The following is a 23007-nucleotide window of genomic DNA, read 5'->3' as shown; positions in this document are numbered from 1 at the left end:
GTTAGTGCAGCAGGAGGTTGCTTCACTTCAACTGGTGATGCATGGAGACCACAGTGAAGTATGCAAACGCACTCGTGCACATGTACTGTACTCCACTGTACTGAAGTGCAATGGTTACTAGGTGAGAATAATATACAACAGCTGAAGAGGGAGTAGACACACATGGAGACAATTTCATGTTTGGTGCAGCTGAGTACACGGCTCTCTGTCCCAGGACAACCAGCCAAGTGTTTGGGTGCTTCTCAGCTGAAAGGGTAATAAACTAGACAAACACCGCAAAGGAACCAGTCTGGCAGTCTTAAAGTGTTTGGTTTTTCTACCCTGCTTGCATCCAATCCTCATCCAATAAAGGAACTTAAATATTCCTGATATGAGAAACATTAAATCACATGCTCGTAAAAAAAGTGAATCTACTTCCTTTGATACATTTGAAACGACACCGCAACATCTGCATTGTAGAATCCACTGCTGCACATCTGATGTCTATTTAGGTGAAATATTTTCGCAACATCCATGAAATCCATAGTCAGCACTTAAAAGACTGTGACCAAATTATGACTGCATGACTGAGGACATCTTCTGGGTAATGAATCCTGTAAGTCAGGGTAGCATAATAGCAGTAAAACCTAAAGACAAACCAGTCATTTGTGCCCTCTAATGAGACTAATATAATACAATGTGCGTGCACTGACTAATGTGTCAACATTTCCTCCAAACAAAACTGTAATCTCTCTGCTGAATTATAATACATTAGCAAGAGGAGCAAGCATTGATTTCGCTTTATATTTGAATTCCATATTACAAAATTGGTCAATAATATAGACATCTTAAAAAAAAGCTGTATTGCATAACATGCGCTAAAATTTTTATAGAAAGATTATTATTAGTAGTAGTAGTAGTAGATTTTTAGTAGTATTACTACTACTAGTAGTAGTAGTAGTAGTAGTAGTAGTAGTAGTAGTAGTAGTAGTAGTAGTAGTATTTGATAAATAAGGTCATTAACATACTGCATTATAAAAAAAAATATATCAGTATGCTGCAGTGATGTTATAGGTCTCTTATAGGAGCGCACGAACTGACTGGTTAATCACGTAACAAAATAAAGGCTCGACGGTGGCGCGCTTATTATTTGAGAAATGATCAGCTACTGCCTCCTTGTGGCTATAAATAGACCGCGCAATTTAGAAAGGCTTGCTCGCTGATTTAGAAGGTAGGTTTTAAAAAAAATACTTTTCATTCTGAAAACTGAACTGACAATGTCCATTCTCATGTTCCAATGCTGTAAAATTCATGAAACCAATTTACCGGCTACCAAACTGATGTCCTTTCAAAGATGGAAAAAAAAACGTACTCTAGTCCTCGTACTTTGGGGGCTGGTTAGTGCAGAGCTGAATTCGGGGAAACATTGAGATGTTTATATTGTCGCGTCGTGTAACAACTTGCCCACGTCGTGTCCTGAAACAATCGCCGACGTGATTTGTGATCATTGAACGCACCATCACGCCTTCATTTTTTCCCAACATCCGGGAACTTTTGAGCTAACCAGAGTGGCGACTGGTATAAGGACAGCGGTGGAAAGGCGAACTGATGACAGCTGTCAGTGGGAACGAAAACTCTTCAAAATTCTCCAGAGAGGACTAATGTTGGACCCATAACCTACCGAGGGGGAAGGAGAACACCTTTGCTGTGTCTTGAGTTATTTATAGACGTCGTGAAGGTAAACTGACTCTTTTTGTGTAGGAAATAGGAGTGGAAGACCATTGCCAGTTTTCCCTGAGAGAATCGAGGGCTAGCTTCAGTGTTAGCAAGCTAACACCAGTTCAATGAGTCTGGTGGACTTCCACTTATTGTATTTAGTGGAGAGCGATATTAAAGCGTGGATCTGTTTGGATACAAGTCACGTTTTTATTTCGGGCTTGTGAAATGCGTGTTAAAACTCGTCAGGCCAATAGTTAATGGCCATTGGAGGAAAAAGCTAGTTAGCAACTAGCGCACCAGTGCACTCCTCTTCGTAAGATTTTCCTTTGCGTTAGCGAGAAGAGTTACCTTGATCGGACATTTACAAATGGCCCGTTAAATTCCACGTCTCTCTCAACGATAGAGTTCAAAGATCGTTTGTATTGTCTTTTAGCTTTGCCAGTGAGTGGAAAACTGTGGGGGCTCATGCATTGACGTAAGCTATTTGAATTGGTTAACGCTTGCTTTCGTTGTTGATTGTAAAATGTTTATTTTTTCACGAAATCGCGTCTGTAACATGGTAGTTTACCCCCCCCCCCCCAAAAAAAAAAAGTAATGCTGTTGGTTTAAACGACTTAATGGCCCTTTCCTTTCTTTTGTCTGTCCCAGGCAATCAAGATGCTGTTTCTTCTGTAATAAAATCGGTCAGCTGTCTCTAGTATTCTAGTTTAGTCACACACCCTTGTCTTAATATGAAGGAATATCATGTAAAACGTCTCAGAACCTCCTATTCGAACCAGACCACTATAGTCTAATGTTGTTATAATCAGTCTCTATTCCAACCGCACTCATTTTATGCTTGTCACATTTCAAGCTGGTTCATGTCACACACAACTGTTATCCAAAGCCCTTATTTCATGCAAGAATAACATGTTTTTGTTGGAATAGAAGTTGAAAATTTAGAGGGTTGGTTCTATGATGATCTATAATGTCTAGTGATATAGAGTTAAAAAAAAAAAAAAAAACTTGGTCCAAAATCAGGAAGTGTAATTGTGTTGAATTTGCTGACCAGAGCAAAACGTGCCCTCTCTTTCTCTCTAGGTTTTTATAATAGTTGGATTCACACAACTTTTGTTTGCACATCCTCAGAGGAGCTGCTAGAAGTTGGTGGGACAACATGGGCACACAAGGCACTGGTAGGAAACGTGCCCCACTAAAAGATCGCTTCTCTGCTGAAGATGAGGCCTTGAGCAGTATTGCGAGAGAGGTAAGTTTTTAAAATAGTGACTAAAATACATGCTTTTTAAGTAGTGGTCCTTACATGGTTTAACGTGAGATTTTAACAGTGTTTCAGCAAATCTAATTAAAAAAATTTCAATGCTGTTACAGCAACAATGTGTTTTTCTTTTTAAATTAAAAGTAAATAGGTTGGAACATGAAACAACCTATATCTCCTTTGCAAGTGAAATATGCCTTTACTTTGTTGAGATTTATATGAATGCGCCCTGTCATTATTTACACAATTTTCCAGCCGATGAGCCAGAAATAAAAAAAAATATATGTTAGGCAATTCGCTTCTGGTTTTACTCACTAAAATACACTTGGGGATGTTTTACGCTGTTAGGAGGTAATTTGCAAAAAAAAGTATTTCACAAGGAGTACAGTACAACTGAGTGCAGTTAAAAAAAGAAAGAGAACTACTGGTCCAAAGTGTTTCAGTAATTGAATACAATGTTTACACTCTCCTTTCCATTTATATGAAGTTCATAGATGATTTATTATTCAATTGTAAATGCAGGAAGTATGTGATGTGTTTATCAGCACTTTATCAAACCGTTTGGACATTGAGCTATGACAAAGGATATTCAGTTGCAGGTCAAAACCAGGTTAATAAAAACCCCTGGTTGATGTTATGAAAGTTTGGAATCACATGGCTATTAGAACAATGCTGTGTAATAGTACACATTTACCAGATTAGTGTATGTGAAACAACACTGTAATTCCAGAATGGCAGCAAATATATTGTGTACATGACTGTATCAGCTTATAAATCTGCATCATACTCTGTTATTAATAACATATACTTTATGTATCTTGGTCAGACATGCTTTCTGATATTTTCAGTTGATAGCAATAGAAAGTGTTTTTTGCAGTGATGGTCTGCTTCATGACTGCTTTAGGTTTTATTGTACGCAACATCTATAAAACTTTTTTTAAAGTTATTTTATTCACACACTGTGGATCAAATGTTCCTGTGTTGAAGTGTACTGGTCATGTAAATGTCAATGTGTGCTAATATGTGGATAGTCAACTTGTAGGAACAGCTGGTTTTGCCGCACCATGTTTTTGAGGGTAGCTACCTGTCTTGTAACAACTTGTCTGTATAACTTCACTTTGTTCTACTGCGGGCTGCCATTCTACTCTCATACTACTCACATGGCAGGATAACTGTGGAAAAAAACTTTTCAGGCCAAAGTGGTCAAATAGCCACGTCTTTGCTTGTGGTTTCCTAACTGTTTCACACCTTTACATAAATCTGTCTGAAATGACTTCTTTTAATAATGACTCATGTCTAAAAGCTGTCCAAGCCCTCATTCTTGGGCACCAAGCACAAGGCTCCATTTGCTTTCTTTATAAGTCATGGAGGCCCGTCATAGAAACATGAGTCATCTGACCCACCCGACCAGCTTCTAAATTTGAATCTCTTTGCAACAAAACAGTGATTAGATTGACTCTGCAGGGAGTTCAGAGGGTCAGTGTGCAATCTATTGAATATTTACCTTACAAAGAAGCATCAGCCATATATTTTAGAATTGGCTTCACTTGGCATGAATCGTTCCCATATATATATTATTTATATATATATATATATATATATATATATATATATATATATATATATATATATATATATATATATATATATATATATATATATATATATATATATATATACACACACAGTATATATTTTTTTTACTATTATTACTGTCACTTGAGTAATCATTACAATCAAAATGGTCAGTAACCACCAATCTTTATCAATTTTACACAGTGTGTGTGCAGGATGGGATAGGTCCAGCACACCCTTGAGCCAAGTGAGGATAAACAGTATGGTAAATAGCTGCTTGGATGTAAGGCTGGGTATTGATTCAGATTTCCAAAACCAATTTTATTCACTTCACAAGGGCCCAATTCGATTCACGATTTACTTTGATTTTCAACCCTAATCCTCAGTTAATAATTTTCTGCAGTACCAGTTTTACTTAATTGTGGAAGACATAAGAACTAATGGAAATCGAATGTCCCTGCTATAACGTGGTGCTTTATGAATGTTTACATAAAGAATTGAGCACAACGCTTTTACATGTACTTTTTTTTTAACATGACCTGAGCAACACACTAATTCAAACTAATTACATGGCAGGCTATGTAAATAACGTGGAAAAAAAACACATTCTTAACTCATGATAAAAGAGCACCCTTACTGATGCTACTCAAAACCCAAAGCTAATGACACATCCATGTTTGGCGGGTTGGATCCCCTTGATTATCACATCTAGAAAATTGCAGCATTCGCAAACATCCATTTTATGTAGGTTACAAATTGATTTCTGGTTTTATATGTTGTCTTGCAATAAAAAGAAACAAAATCATTTATTAACCCCACTGAATCATAACTTTAAGTTTCTTCATCCAAATCACAAAATTAATTTTCTATCATTTATGCAACTTTTGTGTTTACTATTTTGCTATAATTAACTACAAATGACCACATTTAGTAAAGGAGAGGTCTTAAATTAGACATGACTCCTAAAAAAAGTTGCTAAAAACCTACAAATAACCGTATACAACTCCACTGACAGTTTTCAGATAAAAGATAATGATTTAAGTACTGCAACAGTTGAGTTGATGGTTCAATTTGTGTTTCGATTAGTGAAACAGTCTCATGACGTGCTTGTCTGTGAGCTGAAGCTATAGATAGACAGAGGGAGACCTCAGCCGTGGGCCTATGCAGCACATCAGACAGACAGCTCAACAGGTGCAAAGCACAAGACCAACCATCTCATTGGTATCTTCCGATAATTCTGTTTCCGCTTTGCAGAAAGCGTATTTAATTTATTAAATTTCCTTTAGAGACTAAAGTGCGAACAATACTCACTGAACAACACTTAAACACTACTGGTTTGCCGGGTTAATGTTTTGAAAACACTTAAACTTAGCAGGGTTTTTGGTGTGCGTGTGTGTGTGTTACATCACTCATCAGCTGATAGTGAAAACAAAACTGTACGATAGCCATATAGTATTGAGCTGAATGTAATACAAACGTGTTGGAAGCGAAAACATTTTGCAGACAGTACATTTGTCAAGCCAGTTTTTGGAAAACCAAAAGAACAATGACCATTTGCACCAAAAGGTGCAAATGTTTTGTGAAGCTTTACATCGTAAAATTAAACGTGTGATAAATTGTACTAAAACAATAGTTCACGTGATGATGTACACCATTATACTGCTCAGGTTTACCAAACCTCGGTTGAATTATTTCTTTAATATTTTACCATGAGGCCATATTCATGTGGGTAACACAATTCCAAGTTTGGTAAGAGACCCATCCAAAAGGGTTTGGTATATTTATTTTATAAAATTGAAACGCAAACCACCCATATGACTGGTTTTCTGCAGACATTGTCGATGAATTCCTGGCATTACATCGGCATTGACATAATTAAAACAATCTTCAGTTATGACCTGTCTTGTCATTGTTTACCCCCCCACCCCCCCCCCCACCCCACCCCCCACACACACACATACACACATACACGCAACACACGTGCACACACACATAAACACACTGCTTTTTTCCCCTATGTGTTTCATGAAACACATTCTTATAATATGTGTTAATGGGTCCCGAGATATGTCAATTATTGAGTGGCTAACAAGTGTGTTCATGTCGTGTCCCATAGGCGGAGGCCAGGCTTGCAGCAAAGAGAGCGGCACGGGCAGAGGCCAGGGATATTCGGATGAGGGAACTGGAACGTCAGCAAAAAGAGGTATATCTAAAGTACTTCATTGGAAAAAGGAATGTGTCATTTTTTTCTTTTGCTTTTTTTAATAATATACTTAATATACCCCTGCTATTCGCAGGGAATAGGTACCAGGCTGGCACGTGAATATTGAAAATCCGCATGTAATTTACACGGATTGAAAAGCATTGGAAGGAAAAAAATGATATTTTATTCATTACATTTAAAGAAAAACATTTTGGCCATTTAACCATCATTGCCATTATTTTGTTTTTGTGTGTATGCAAAATCTTTCCTGGCTGACAATCTCATTGCTATTTGCTTTAGTTGAGCTACTTTGTGCTGAGTTCCATTTGCATCAGTGTCTGGGATCAATATCTGCAAGTTTTATGCTTTCAAGTTCAGAATACAGTATGGTTGAAGCTCCGGAGCAGTGATGCATACTATATTTTGTGCTCACTTGCCTGTAAACCTAAGTATCTTCCACATGCCAACCTTTTTCCCTTCTGATGCAAAAGACCTGTTACAATTGCTTCAATTCTTGGAATAATTCTTAAAAGTAAAGGGAAACTTGCTTCATGTCCACACAAACACCAGCATTTCTATTCTTGAAAGAGATGTTGGCCACATTTGACTTTTCAGCAGTTTTGGGTGTTGTATGATTGTATGTTTTTCCTGGCACTTCCTCCCACTGTCCAGCTTTCTTACCGCTCATCGAGCAGCAGTAGCAGCAAAAAATGGGGTCAGATCCACCAGTGGATGGTAGGCGAATGAGAGTGTTGTAGACCTCTAACGCGGCCTGTTGTGTGGGATTGAGCTCCAGTTGGTTTTGACCCTTATACGCTATTTTTGAGCAACTGACCATAATAAAGCTCCGCTAGAGAAATTGCATCAGCATGTTTGCTTTTTGGATGATACTCAGCTTGATTTTATTGATGGTGGATGCATGCAATTTGATGTGGACACAAAGTGATTTTTCCTGTTTTCTTCTTTTCGGGTTAATTGATTCACATGTTAATGAATCACTGTATTATTCTATTTGTTGAATAATTGCTGTGGTGAGGAATTGAAGATTGATAATACTAGCGTTAGTAGCAATGTTTTAGAATGTTGAAATGAAACCCAAATAGCAACCACTATTGTTTTAACTGACTTTTCTTGAAGGAATATTGCAAGACTAACAATGAAAGACAGTGAGGGTGTACATTTGGTGATAAACATTCTGATTGTTTTGCATGGTTTGGGCATTCTACGGCAACAATTTGGCCATATCCACCCTTGTAATTGAACCTCTTGTACTCTCTAATTCTTACCAACTTTCTTTCTTGACTCCAGGCTGACTCAGAAAAAGCTAGAGCCACTAGTAGTAGTAGATCAAGCAGCCGTCATCGGGTGTGTATATTTCCTTCTTTCTACCATCTTTCCTACTTCCTTTTTTTCCTGCTTTCATTCTTTGTTTTTCCTCTCTTTTTGTTTGTTTGTTTTTTAAAACAACAGGGTCTGGAAAAGGATGTCATGTCTGTCCACAGTTACAGAGTGCGTACATTTCAAATACAGTGAGCCCTCGGTTTACAAACCCCCTGTCTTACGTATTTTTCATCTTACGACATGGACCGCGGCGTTTTTTTGTCCCCCTCTAATGCAAAAACCTTTCGTCTTACGAACCATCCAACATGCCGGTCAGTGTGTCAGCACTATTTTTTCCCTTTGCTGCATAAACAAAAACAAAGTTTCTCGCATGTCACAGAAATGCCGATATGCTATTGATTGATTAAGGCAGTCACGGAGATGCCGATATACTATTGGCCGGCGTCACGTCAATCACAGAAATGCCGATATGCTATTGGCCGAACTCCCTCACCTTGCTTGATGGCACAAGCTGGTCCGTGTGTTATGAAGACTTTGCAAACTTTTATCTATTAGACATCGCTTCTAAAATTGCAAGTGGTGGTAAAGGAAGAAGTAAGAGGATGATGACAATCGAAACGAAGCAGGAGATAATGAAAAAATACGAAGGAGGCGCACGCATAGTTAACCTTGCTAGTGAGTATGGCTGTAACCACGTGACAATCGGTACAATTCTCAAGAACAAGGAAGCCTTTAAAGCAAGCAAGTGTTCTAAGGGCATGACTTTCCCTGCCAGGGGATGGACCTCGGTCAACAACAAAATGGAGAGGCTTCCTCTATTATGGATTAAAAAGAAGGAAATCGCCGGTGATATGTTCTCGTTTAAAAAAAGTTCTCGTTGAAAAATAAGGTCTCATTTAAAAAAAAATTATAGTTTAAACAAAAAGTCATTGTTTAAAAAAAGTTCTTGTTTGAAAAAAGTTCTCGTTTAAGAAAAAAAAAAAATTCTGCTGCTTTGTCTCTGCTCCCCTCCGCCTCCACCCACCACTAGCTCAAGTCACGTCGGCCCAAAGATAGATGTCATTTTTCCTTTGTACATTTATGTTATTTAATTTAGCTGTACAGTAGATTATGTTACTAATTTTTAATACGTGTATAAAGTCGTGATGTTTTTACCTAAGGTTTTTGCACGCGTTGCACGCATTCACTAATTAACATAGGTTTGGATTGCCCGTCATACGGCCAATTCGAGTTACGAGCCTAGCCGCTGAACGGATTAAGGTCGTAACACGGGGGCCCACTGTACCAGCTATTATTATTACCCTAAAAATCAACACTCATTACATTTTTTTTATTGCTAAAAACGGTTTGTTAAATAATTTCAAACCAAAGTACAGTAAACTAATACTTTATGTTCATGCTCATTGTTGGCTTTATGATAATCTACATGTACTGTTTTTGAAGTCAACATCATCCGCCATCCGTGACTTGGGCTCGAGCAAGAGTCGATCCAGTTCCCATAGAAGGGACATCTTGGTGCGTTTTGTGTGGCTGTGTAGTAGGGATGGGACGAGATCTCACAGGACGAGATATCAAGATCCGAATGCCACAAGATTCCTAATTCCTGCACAGGATGAGATCTTTTATTTTTCTTTTGGAAGTCCCCCAGTACACATGAAAATGTGCTTCATGACAATGCTCTGCATTCCTAGTTACTGCTTTAAATGACAGCATAATATGACACCCTATGTTCCTGCTTCTGCAGTAAGTTGCAAATCGTAATCTAAACAACACAAAATAGTTTTGAAACCACAATCAATTGCCAATTTAGGAATCTGAAAAACAACTTAATTACACGGACATGGTATTATACTGCACCTGTTGCCAACGTTTAGCACAGCATCTAGCCTAAATTAGCCCCTACTTAGCAGCATTTGAGTGCTCCATGATTGTTGGTGAAAGGAAGTTAAAAAAATGTAAATGACTGCACACTTAGTTGCTGATAGCCGGAGTTTTCGTTCCTTTTGATTGATGCGCTTAACAAGCCAGAGTGACTCAAATATGTGTTCAGTTGTTTTGATGTCACTGTGTCTCATTGACCAAAGTTTATAGGAGGGTTGTCTAAAATCTCACCTTTTATATTTAAGTTGAATAATGTTGATCATAAAAATATATAAAAGTTGGCCACTCATTATCAAATGGCAGTGCGTTATATTCTTTATTCTACTCATCAAAAAAAAAAAAAAAAAGAAGCAGATTTTCATCCAAATACCAACCTTCTCAATAGCTCCAGCCCTATTGGAGAAGTTCAGGATGCCCTGATTTCTTTCAAATCACCCCTTGTGGCTATTTTGGTTTACCTGATGAAGAAAAGGATGGTAAAATATTGGCAGATAAGACAAAGAATAAATTACACCATGCACTGCAGCTAACACAGGCTGTATGTGTTTTGTTCAACTATTCAGTAAGAGAAAAGATCTCAGATACAGCTAAAACATGAACCTGACTCTTTTATGTTTACATTTGCACACTAAATTGTTGATTTGCAGTCTTGCTCAGTAAAAGGAAAACATTTCACTATTAGGCACTGGGAAAGGAACCAGCAGGCCAGCGAACCTAAGAGGCTAAAGAAAATAGATGGATGTATTACAAATTTAGCAAAAATGTCATCTCCTTGTTCTTGTGGACTCGAATCTCGTCAGACATCTCGTCTCGTGGCTCTTGTGTCTCGTTCCATCTCTCATGGTGTTGTTATCTTTTGGTGCTGCCTTGCGGGACTGCATTGTTGTAGTGCGTGACGATTTCCCAGTTTGCTTTTTAGATTAAATGTTAGTTTATCCAGCGGGAAGTGTGATTTTGAAATAACTAAGATGATACTAATGGTACCTTGAGTCTATGACTGTTTTGTAACAGTCAATTTGTTTATAACATGAAAGTAGCCGCTTGTTGTAAAGGTTGGTGTTCCTGAGAGAGCGTTTGCTTGATGGCTTGATTGACCTATTAAACACTTAACAAGCAATGCTGAGGCTTATCAAACATTTTCACCACCTAGTTGATGTTCAGTCTGTTTTTCTTCTTGCTCCTGTTCTCTCTTCAGTCTGATGGTGTGACAAATAGCTCCACTCTCAAGAGCTCACGTTCCACTGTATGTATTCATTCTTGACACAAACGTGTTTGATTAATCGTTGATATTCATTGAGATCACATGAATTTTTTTCATGGAAAAACAGAGTTCAGTTTACAATGATCTACATGGCCATAAAAAGACTTCATCTAGTTCCTCCAGGAAAGATCTGCTGGTCAGTAATTTTTTAATTTCATTTATTCTGCCTTGGCCTCATACCATGGATGCACAATAGTAACATAAGTGTCTGGTGGTTTAACCAGAGAGTTTGATTTAGACATGATATATTGATACATGGCTTAGTTAAGTGCTGCCTTGATTTAACATGAGAAATGATGAACCAAAGACAACCTTTGTGTGAAGGTCCTCAGATGTACTGTATTTGTTTTCTGACATTGATGTTTCTGCTGCATCAAGATTGAACTTGGCAGGGATAATGCTGGCACAGAGTAGCCAATTTATTTCCATTGTGTTTTAAAATCAAGTACACATTAGGCTCTGGATCCCATCTCACTAGAAGCAATATGATCCCCTTTTAAAAGAAACTCGATGAAGATGGTACAGTAGCATGCTTACAGACCTGCGCATAAAAATCTAGGTCTTATCCAGGTGTTGCTCAAGACAATAAAATCTGAATCTGAAATATTGTAGGGGACAGTGTGTCTGTTTCTTACTTTTTGCTGTGTTATACTATTTGCTGCCCATCCAGACTGGACTGTACCATGATCAAAGGAAATACACCAGCTTGTCGAAGACCAAACTTCCGCACTCTTCTACCTTATCCTCCTATCAGCCACGGGTCTGTCCTCATCTGCAACTCATTTTCCTTTCATACAGACAGCTAGGTGTACAAGTCTTTAAATGAAAACTAGAGCCTTTACACTGTACTAATGAGTCTGAAATTGTTAGTTTGATTCTTTACATTGTTGTGTAAAGGTACCGCTTTACCAGCATTTAAACCTTGTTGAAAGCTTTTATGTTCAGTGAATCATGCATCTGTCTCCGTGCACTGTTACTCTTACTTACTGAATTGTTTTCCTCACATGAGTTGACAGCCCACTGTTCCCCGACTCTTTACCAGGCCACCACTTCCGCCTCCTCCTCTGTCACTGCTGGCTCAGGGCTGTCACGTAGCTATAGCATGGTCAGTTTCCGTACGTTGTATGGAGAATCTTATTGCATGTATTTAATTCAAAGTTAGGGCTCCCCCTCTCCTTTGGCCGTATACATGCTCTAGGATGCCCAGGCAGAATGACTCACATAGTTTATTTTTAGGTCCTGGACAAACTCAGCTCTTGGCAGAGGCCACTGATTTATGCCTTAACAGGATTAGATGTGTGAGTGTGTGTGATCATGCATCAAGATCATATATCTCACTGAACAAGGATTCCCATCGTAATCATTTTTCGTATCTCAATTTGAACTGAAAGCAAACCTATACATTGCGGGAATCACTTTTCTACACTATAGTACAAACAGATTTGTACTATAGTGTATAGTATACTTGTATACTGAATGATTTTTTAAATTTTTTTATAAGATCATTCTGCAGTCCCATCATTCAAAACAAAGCAAACTATTACAAGCATCAATTCCGTAATTTTCCAAATATAGTTTTTTGGATGCACTCATGTTTTTGGCCAATATTTTCTCATATATAGGGAATTACAGGATTTTTTTTTTAAATTTATCAGATGATTAATCCATAATAGCTATTTTTTTCTGCCAAATCGGCATCTGCCTAAAGAAAAAACAAATCCATATTGGCTAAGCCCTACTAATTTCTTTATTAAAAAGTACAATGTTCATTTACTTTTGTTGTCCTTATTCTCTATTTTAAAAAATTAGTTGTAACTTCTTTACGAAGATTGTTTGGGATCAGCTTTGTGGTTTGCACCGTGTTCCCCACAAGTTCAGTTGTATACTGTGCTTCTTCAACAGTGCCAGTTGTATTATTCCTGGAAAGTTTTTTTCAAAATTTCTGTCTCTGTATCAATTCAAGTAAGGACAGATTTTGAATGAAGTCGGGGTTTTGGCAATGCAACACTGAAAGAAAATGGTCCAACCTTATCATGCAATAGTCAGCGCCTTTGCTTCCTGCATGACCCTCTCCAGCCTAACAGTTACACAGCTCTGCACCCTCTGTGTTTTTGCTGAGTCCTGCGTTGTCTCCGCTGTTTGCCCTCAGGCCTCTATTTATGACGACAACGCTCTTTACGGCTCAAGTCAGGGTTCAAGAGCAGTAAGTCTTGTTCATGTAAAATGACCACGGCAACAAAACCTACCTTTGTGCTTTTGACTGAAGTTCTGCCACTTGATGCCATTTTCTGCCACATCTGCCACTCCCACACCTTTTCACACAGCCATCTGAGTATAGCTGGTACTCCTCTGGAGCCAGTTCCTCTCGCAGCAGCCCTGTGGTGAGCGCTCTAATCAGCCTCCAATCGCATGATTTCCATTAACATCACACGCAAGATGACCTCTGCTGCAGGGCTCCATTACTTTGATTATCGATACCATTGTTGTGTGGTTTAATATTAAGGATGTTGTTAATCGTGAGCCTTGAAGTACGTGAATGAAGACTTGAGAACATTTCTTTTAAAATTGCGTGAAAGCTTGCATTAGTTCTCTGATTGTCCTGTCAGCTGACAAGAGTGTGAATCCTCACGGTGTATGTTTTGGCGTGTGCTTGTGTGAACATTTCCGTGCGTGCCCATGTCAGTCTTCCTCAGATGAAGACACTGTGAGCAGCGTGTCCCAAGAACGCTTCAGGAGAGGCCGCAGGGACAGTGCGGTGAGCTTTAGGGACAAGACAGTGCTTTATGTAAAACGTTTTTCATTTCTCAACTCAGTGTTGAATTCTCAATACCATTGATTGATATATTCCTTTTCCCCTTCCTTTGTCTGTGTTCATGTTTCATTTTGTGTTTGTTGAAAGTAGTCGTCTGACTTCTCAGACATAAGTGAATCTGCAGCTGATTATTTCAGCCGCTCCAACAGAAGGGGCAGTATTGTGTCTGATCTGGATGATTTGAGCATTCCAGATCTGGATGCTGCTGTAAGTCGCCAAACTCCGTTACAGGCACTGAGTGGTAGAATGACTTCTTTTGTTGCATGGTTTGAAACGTATTCATCATTCAAGATTCATCTCACAGTTTGCGATTTGGCAATCTTATGACTCACTATATAGTAAAATATATACAGTAGTGATATGAGTGTTAAAGAAAATTTGATAAAAGCAGTGTTGTTTTCTTCTTTTTTTTTTTTTTGAGTAGTGAATGCAGAGATGATTAGTTGTGTTTTGAATCTGTTCATGTACAGCACTTGTCCTGATTCACCTGAACTAATTTTTTCAATTTTCAGAGTGACGAACTGGCACAAGCATGATTACTAATTGTTTCTCAATTCTCAGAATTGTCTCTTCATATAATATACAATTATATTTCTCCTCTTTTCAGCTGGACGAAAAATGTGACAAGCAGTATTCAGATTACAGTCGGGTAAGTCCACTCCCCTCCTACATATTTGTATTTCAAAAAGTTCAGAGCATACACTACAATGGAAATGTTATACACTCAACATTTATATGTTTTATCCACAAAATACTAAAAAATACAATGTTCCTTTTCTGATAAACAGTCACTCCAGAACAACATGTGGACCTCTCATTTACTCAAAATGGAAATTCAGATATTCACAAAACACTGTAAGGAAATTATTAAACTTATATCAAGTTAGCCTTGAAAAAAAATCTCATTGAATCTCTCCAATTCGATATGTATCTCAATACAGTATTGCAATACTTAAGGATTCTTTGATTTTCCACTACATTTATTCTACTACATTGATTTCTGTTAAGATTAATCACCCATCCAGCTTTTATTTTTAATAATGTGATCTTCACGGGCATGCTTTTAGAATGGTCACAGTTCTGACTTCCCCTTAATCGACAATAAATGAAAAGCGAAACCAGAATGTTGTACACATACACACCTTGAGCAATCTCAAGAGCTGGTTTATCAGGTTTAGTAAAAACACCACTCAAGTGACAGTGGAAATGCCAAATGATTTGGCTCGTGCTGTTAGGTGACTAATTTTGTGTGTGTGTGTTTGGTTTTGTTTGGACTGACCGTATGTCTGTTGTATTTTCCAGCCATCTTCGCGCTGTGCCACACCAGGCCTTTCAGCAGCAACCTTAGCCTCGCTGGGTGGATCCTCATCACGACGGGGCAGCGCAGACGCCGGCAGCAGCTATGACCCAGACACTAGTCTGAGCGAACTAAGGGTAAGGCACACAAACAGCACTTACCTTGTGTTTTCACATAAACAATGAAGAAATAAAAAAATCCGTGATATGGTGGGACCAGGGCATGAACAATGAGCCGTTCTCTGTCATTGAATCTTTCCAAAGCAATGCTTCCCTTTTTGTGCTCTCTTCTGATCTAAGCATTTACTCGGCCAGTTTTTTCATTTTGTATGCACTGGGGGCCGGGATGTGTGATCTTTGAAGCTATTCCCTACGCAGGTGTGCGGGTGTCATGTATTTGGGCAGGACTGTCTTTTAAGAGATGGCAGCATGTGTACTTTGTAATCTCTCCTTAATCATTCCCGCCCTCTCTGTAGCCCCAGTTCAACCATTCCCTCCATCTTCTCCACAGGATATCTATGAACTAAAGGACCAGATTCAGGATGTAGAAGGGCGATACATGCAAGGGCTTAAAGAGCTGAAGGTAGAGGGGCTTGAGCTCACGGCATGCCTACTCGTATGCTCTGGGAGCTGTATGGCGTCACTAACTGCCTGCCCGCCCCTCTCATGTTCCCTACCCCATTACCCAAATAACACCACGGCCATGTTATCAGAGTGCTCCTTGTCTGAATTGCAATGACATTTCTTTTGCATGTTCTTCCCACATTTCCTGTTTTTATCTTAAGTTACTGTCTGTGGCCACAAATGAAGACACTCCCACATTTCTGTGGAAGCTGTAGCAATGACATGCTCCACCTGCTGACTGATGGCAGGAATGTTTTGAATGTCTACCTTCATACTTGACTGACTGTATGCTTGCTCTTGGTACCGTTTAATGTATTTCACGATACGTCCAGTATTTGAAGTAGATTACAGTATATCTCCTAGTTCACTGTAGTTCTTAGTAATAGATGCTTGCTCTACAAATACTCTACAAGTAGTTTTAGAAAAAAAAACAGACGTTGTACCAAGAAGGTGTAGGAGAATTAAAATGCTGTTTTAGTTTACATTTGATTCGAACAGTTGAGCTATGTGTCAATTGTGGCGCTGTTATTAACATTCTCTATTTCGTGTCAGGAATCCCTTGCTGAGGTGGAGGAGAAATATAAGAAAGCAATGGTATCCAATGCACAGCTGGACAATGACAAAAGCAACCTCATCTACCAAGTGGACACATTAAAAGATGTCATTGAGGAGATGGAGGAGCAGATGTCAGAGATGAAGCGAGAGTTGGAAGAAAAATCAAAGGTGGAAAAGAAACATCTTTTATTGTGTTAATTCATTGCAACTGATTGCAGTCATAGATAAACTTTTTTTTTTTTTACTGTGTTAATTTAATTTTAAGTCCCTAACTTTTTTTCTTCTGTATACTTATTTAAATCCATTTTTATACCTCGAGCTTAGTGGACTTGAGACATTGGGGGTTGAAAATCTAAGGTGGCCCTGAAGTGCAAAACAAATGAACAAACTGTGAAACACTTTTGCATTTCATGCAACAAAGTTACGTTTCCGAAAACAAATTAACAAAAGCCAAAACACATTTGCACTTCAGAAAAGATTTTAACAAAAGACGAAACTAGTTTACATTTCACAAAACAAATGACCAGAAGCCAAAACACATTAACATTTCAGGAAACTCATTCACAAAATCTGAAAAAAATTGCAATTAAGACAAACCGAAAAGGGTATGACCGTATTGCTGATTGACAGGAGGAGACCAGAAGTCATGGTGGAGCAGACAATACAGACAAATACAAATAAAACAATACAAACTAAACAAAAACAATACGAAATAAATGGCAGAAAATGTTATACAGCTTCTTGATTTATGAGTTTGATCAAGGGGGCGGTTTTCGGTGCAAGGTAGAGAGCCTTGATAAGCGAAAGTTTTTCAGGGACATCATCCTGGAGGCCAGGGGGCTTTATCCAGCACCATCAGACATTTCCAAGGGAATCAGTTCTCAGTAGTTCATAGTGAGATCGAAACACAGGTTGACCCACCATACGAAAAAAACTGCCTCATTACCCGTTCTTCCTCGTTAGCCGTCCACATCACAGGAACCTAAACGACTAGTATCAGGGCAGGAGATACCAATAGGAAAGCGGGGTGACAAATGGGTCTACAAGTTTTTCATATTTTGGTGGGTATTATGGGTCCAAAAATTATTTGGATGTCTTTTCGTACCTTGGGTTTTTTGTAAACTGGGAGATTCATATCCCAAGGTAACACTTTATTTACATTTACCTACAACAACAACAACAACAACAAAATTGGTTGACAGTTTTTTGTCAGAAATTGTTTGGTGACTTAAAAAGAGATTAATTAAATCAAATTCATTCCTCGGTTCTTCTAAATGTCTTGACATCACTATTTAAAACCTTTTTCTTTTTTTTACAGGAACTCGAAAGGCAAAAGCACACATGTACTGTCCTGCAGCATAAACAAGAAGAATTGAAAGAGGGTATCCGTCAGAGAGATGAACTTATTGAGGTACGTCTATGCTCGCTGGAGTTCCATGTGACCCTATCACTCGCATTATTGTCAGCCCACCGAAAAGTGAGCTTGCTCTGTGCAGGCAAGACTACGTGCAATAACTTGATAAAGACTGATTGACACTGGCCTCCCTCAAATTCGTGTATATTTAGTTTAGTCGCTTATCACTACAATTCTCTGCCTTACCGCTATGCAAAAAAAAAAGCACATTTTCACCCTGTTTCAATCTTGTTTGTATGTCTGTGCATTTGTGTTTATTCTGTCTTCCTCTGAATATTTCCTTCCTGTCTTGTATTTTGCATTCTTGTTACTGTTCATTAAATCTCCAGGAGAACCAGCAATTTCAAGCTAAGTTAGATGCTCTCACCAGAGAGGCGTTTGACCTGCAGGAAACTATAAACTGGAAGGACAAAAAGATTGGGGTAGGAGGTCCCATGTAGATCCTGAAACTGAGAGGCACAAGATGGTCCGCATTTCGAGTCATGCACATCTTTTGTCTCTCACGCTCGCTCTCTGCATAATGGACCCTTGTGTCATAGGCAGCACACTCACATTTAGCTGTTTGTGCATGCCACAATAACGAGGTGTTTAGTTGTGATCCAACAAGCTCAGCTCACACTTAAAGCCGCGAACACCCTACATCTAGATCACAAATATGATTGCTAATGTTTTATAAACTTAAGTAGTGTGTCTGCTGGTGAAAATAAGTTTACAGGTTAATCGCCTGGCGTGACGTGCACATTTCACTTGTGAACAGTTTGACAATTCCTGAAGAATTGTGTTTCCCTCCTAACGCACTCTCGTCATTCATCCTTTAACTTTGCCTCTTTTTTTCCACTAGCTATCTCCTTCATACATTTTCTCTGTTGGTGTGGCATGCACGATGCATGGTTGTGCATGAGGCACCCCAAGCATGTGCTGGTGCATGTCTGTCCACTGTCCAACTTCACTGCCTCTTGTCCATTCTTGTCTTCTATCGTCTGTGCGGCCAGGCCCTAGAGAGGCAGAAAGAGTATTTTGATTGCATTAGGAATGAGCGAGATGAGCTCAGACATGAGCTTGCTGACCTCAAGGGGAAGGCCAAATCAGGAGAGGTAGGTTAACCTGCAACGTGATACCAAATAAAGCTGAGACATGGGTTGCTTTCCACTATTGACTTTTGGTGGTTTTGGTTGGAAATGACTGCCTTCAAGTAAAAATAACTGTTAAGTTATTGATCTTCTAAGCTTGTCTTGAAAATGTGTTCGGATATCCAAAATGAAGCACCTCATTTTCCTATATCATTTGTTTAAAGGGCCTTAAATGCTACAGACTATGTGTTTATTTATATGGATTTTGACACAATGATTAGCAATGTATAGTACTTGGACATAAAAAAAAAAAAAGTTGTATTACTGTGGTACTTTGACATGAGAGGCCCGACCAAATTTTTTTCTGAGACACATGACAGATTGAATTTTTTTTGTGTTTGTGTGTGTTTTGAGCCAAAGTTTGAATTTCTATCAGTGTGATGATTTTAAACTCCCCTTGACATGCTCAAAAGCAAGCAGCAATTTCAGCAGTTAAAAAACAATTCAAGAACTTTTAAGCTTTTTAATGCCCTGTCCCAGGTGACTTGTACTGTCAAACTAAACATAAGACAGATGTACCATAATACTCCAAATATAAAACACCCCCCCACCCCCCAAACGAAGTGTGCGTATTAAATGCAATAACTTTAAGATTTGAATTTTCTTTCTCTGCGTCACCATTCAAGGAAGCTTAATCTGTCAGCAGCATGAGCTGAGTTTGGATGCACAGATGCACATTTTTATATCGGCCGTATTCTTCCTTACAATAATTACCATAACGGGACAAGATTAATTAATGAATAACATATATTTGACGGTGGTAAAATGCTTGAAGCAATGAATATTACACAAACGGTGCAGCAACACATATAGACTGGCAATATAACAATGCTCACAGGCTTATCGTCGGTGTCAGGCAGAATCCTCACATTTCCAAAATTTTCACTTGTTGACGCCCCATTGTGAAAGACAAAAAGTCATTTTCAAAACTTTCGATCAATCACTAATTCATCAGAATAAAGACCTATTTTATTGTTTAGTGAAAAAGAAATCTTCTGCCAAACAGTGACGACATCTATAGCTAAACTACCACACCAAATGTAGCTGCAATTAATCTAATTCAATCCTGATGCACAAATTGTTTAGAATGGTATTTCCCTATGAAACACTACAAATATGTGTACTACTGTAAATGGCATTTTTCTTTTTTTTTTAAAATCACAATGGGGAAAGTGTTTTGAGTAAAACCCTCATGGTGTCTCCTGACAGACACACGGGCTAGTCATCATCCCAGATGGCACACCAAACGGAGACATCAACCACGAGCCCGTGTCCTCGGGAATCACCGTCGTCTCGCAAGAAGCCGCCCAGGTATTAGAATCTGCAGGAGAGGGACCGCTTGGTAAGTCCTACAAATGGCTTTTTAATAACAAGTGACTTTTGCGGTAGGCTGGGTGTGAATTTCACGATCCTATTCAAACTTGCAAACTGATTTCGGCGCATGTATTTTTCTTGGTTTTATAGATGTCAGGCTACGGAAGCTGGCTGAGGAGAAGGACGAACTTTTGACTCAGATCAGGAAGTTAAAGAATCAGTTGGAGGAAGAGCGACAGAAAAACTCCAAGGTGGACAGTATGTACACAGACGGCGACAAGATGGAGAACGGTACCGACCTACACGTCATTGAAATGCAGAGTAAGTTGACCGCATCGTTACTTGTCGACATTCATCAACTCATCTTCCTAAATTTCAAAATTCTTTTCGTCTACAGGAGACGCCAACAGACAGATTAGCGAATACAAGTTCAAGCTTTCCAAAGCGGAACAGGAAATGGGTACTATGGAACAAAATGTAAGCTCACCTTGCTTGTCAAACGCTTCAGAAATGTGGAAATAACCAAACGCTTCACTCGGCCGTCTTGCTTCAGATAAACAGGCTTGAAGGACAGGTGTCCAGGTACAAGACTTCTGCGGACAACGCTGAGAAAATAGAAGATGAGCTTAAAGCAGAGAAGCGCAGACTCCAGAGAGAGGTAAATACAGATAGTTTGCCTTAAATACAGGAAATTCACAAACACAGCGTGTGTGACGCAGCCTGTTGTTGCCCGGCAGCTCCGCACGGCTTTGGACAAGAACGAAGAGCTGGAAATGACCAACAACCATCTGGTAAAGAGGCTGGAAAAGATGAAGGCCAACAGAAATGCTCTCCTCTCCCAGCAGTGATGCGATGCAAAGGCGCCATCGCAACAGAAGCCCTTAAAAGTGGCACCGCCGACTGCCTGGAGCACGAGCGTGTGCTCTCCAAGCTCTAACACTTCAACATGTGTAGCTCACCCCCCCCCCCAAAAAAACAAAACACTCAAACCCTGCAAATGGACAAAATAATGAGCAGTGCTGCATTGATTTGCAAACCAAACATTTTTGGTTTGTCCCAGCCAGCTGTTGTCGAGACTGAAATTGAACATGAATGGGAGATCTGAGAGGAAATTTTGAGTTTCATCTTTCGCTCCGCAACATTTTATTTACGCGTTCTATTTTGAGTTCATTCTGGCTGGGTGCTTGGCTGTATTTTTTTTTTTTTTTGGACTAAGTTGCATGAATGAGTATCATGATGCTTTTAAAGGACTGTCACAGCTGCTCTGGCCCTGCACCTTCCAGCTTTCCCTCACACAAGTCAAGTGCCTTCTCCATCAAATCATTGTTTTAACTGGTGGTACAATATGTATTTAAAGGAGTCATGTCATGATGTTTTAAACTTTCCACAATTAAATATATGCTTATAAATGATGGACTCTTTTGGCACATTGGCGATTTATCTTCTAACTATTTGCAACAGTTACACTTTGAAACTAATAAATGAAAAATTGTTTACAGTGTTTAGCCACTCTGAAGATATCAAATTGATGCAAGAACGCAAGTCCCTGATTATGTGCTCGAGCAGGGCACAGCAACGTCCAAGAATTCTCAGATGGATGGGTCAAGAAAGAAAAATAACACTTTAATAATTAACTACAAAATGTTTAAAAGCTCCAAAAAATGCAAAGTATAGCCTGTCAACTGCTACAGCTGTACTTTTTTTGAGTCATGTATATATATATATATATATATATATATATATATATATATATATATATATATATATATATATATATATATATATATATAAAATGTACCATGTGTTGAAATCTTCGATTCAATTACTTCCTGAGTAATGTGGAGGACATTTTGCTTAGTGTAAATTTGTTGATAGATGTTATTTTTTTGGGTGGAAACTTTGAAACAGCCTACGATTTTCCACACTTACAGTGGTCATTACAAACCAGGAGAGAGGGCATAAATTCCACCCACTCTCCTTGAGAATGTGAGGATGTGGAAAGTTCGTAACAGCGAAGTGTAGTGATGTGTTCACGGACTCAAAACAAAAAAAATGGTTTGACTTTCAGGTTGCTCAGAGCCAGGGTGTGTGAAAATAAGTGTTTATGCCTTAATTTTTTCAAGTAAATACTTAACACAATTTTTTTCCATCATCAAATTTTATAAAAAAAAAAAAAAAAAGAATACAAAATGCTGTTTTATTGTTTGTTTTTACAGGGAGGGGAAAAAAATCCAAACATGGCCCTGTGTAAAAGTGATTTACTATCATTAGTGATGTGTCCACCTCTCTGTAGACAGTACTGTGGTCAAAAATGTATTTATTTTCTCTGTCTGATCATCTTCGTGGGGAAAACTGCAAAAAAAAGTTTTTAAAAGAGGGCAAAAACTATGCATGGCATTGCATTTGATATCGAACTTCAGCAGGGCCACGTTGGGGGCTGCGTACAGAAAAATAGGATAATGCAAGAGTCATTTTAAATGTCTTTAGCCAGCTGACCATTTTTAAGTGTTACATAAATCGGACCCTTTCCTTCTAAAACGAGATTATCTTGATTCACCGATGTTTTGAATACAAAAAATTCAAAGTTTATTACTGCTGCACAAATCTCAGCAGCAAATAAACCAATTTATTAGTTTCTAGTATTATTA

At 38.7% G+C, this 23007-nt stretch overlaps 1 protein-coding gene and 1 long non-coding RNA gene across 3 annotated transcripts; one reads left to right on the top strand and one right to left on the bottom strand.

The window, feature by feature from the left end:
• Positions 1 to 1430: 1430 nt before the first annotated feature.
• On the top strand, positions 1431 to 21860 carry lrrfip2 (leucine rich repeat (in FLII) interacting protein 2). Its single transcript, XM_088421422.1, has 26 exons — positions 1431 to 1717; positions 2827 to 2944; positions 6645 to 6731; positions 8040 to 8096; positions 8202 to 8240; positions 9516 to 9587; positions 11149 to 11196; positions 11282 to 11350; positions 11885 to 11974; positions 12257 to 12319; positions 13364 to 13417; positions 13539 to 13595; positions 13898 to 13969; positions 14117 to 14230; positions 14634 to 14675; positions 15329 to 15460; positions 15834 to 15905; positions 16499 to 16669; positions 17820 to 17912; positions 18245 to 18337; positions 18908 to 19009; positions 20255 to 20387; positions 20510 to 20680; positions 20757 to 20836; positions 20913 to 21017; positions 21097 to 21860. The coding sequence occupies exons 2-26, from the start codon at positions 2855 to 2857 to the stop codon at positions 21205 to 21207; spliced, it is 2217 nt and encodes a 738-aa protein (XP_088277548.1). The 5' UTR covers positions 1431 to 1717; positions 2827 to 2854; the 3' UTR covers positions 21208 to 21860.
• Positions 9477 to 15434, bottom strand: LOC148420216 (uncharacterized). 2 transcript variants are annotated; one of them, XR_015866393.1, is made up of 4 exons: positions 15306 to 15434; positions 12202 to 13590; positions 10328 to 10411; positions 9477 to 9675 (listed from the first exon to the last, which is right to left on the bottom strand). It is a non-coding gene; the product is annotated as an uncharacterized LOC148420216 (long non-coding RNA). The 2 variants fall into 2 exon arrangements; XR_015866392.1 differs by having other exon boundaries at positions 10328 to 13590.
• Positions 21861 to 23007: the final 1147 nt, after the last annotated feature.

Source organism: Hippichthys cyanospilos, chromosome 8 (assembly GCF_059441005.1).
Source record: "Hippichthys cyanospilos isolate Australia breed blue-spotted pipefish chromosome 8, RoL_Hcya_1.0, whole genome shotgun sequence".
NCBI classification, from domain to species: Eukaryota; Metazoa; Chordata; class Actinopteri; order Syngnathiformes; family Syngnathidae; genus Hippichthys; species Hippichthys cyanospilos.
This window is presented reverse-complemented; position numbering and strand designations above follow the sequence as displayed.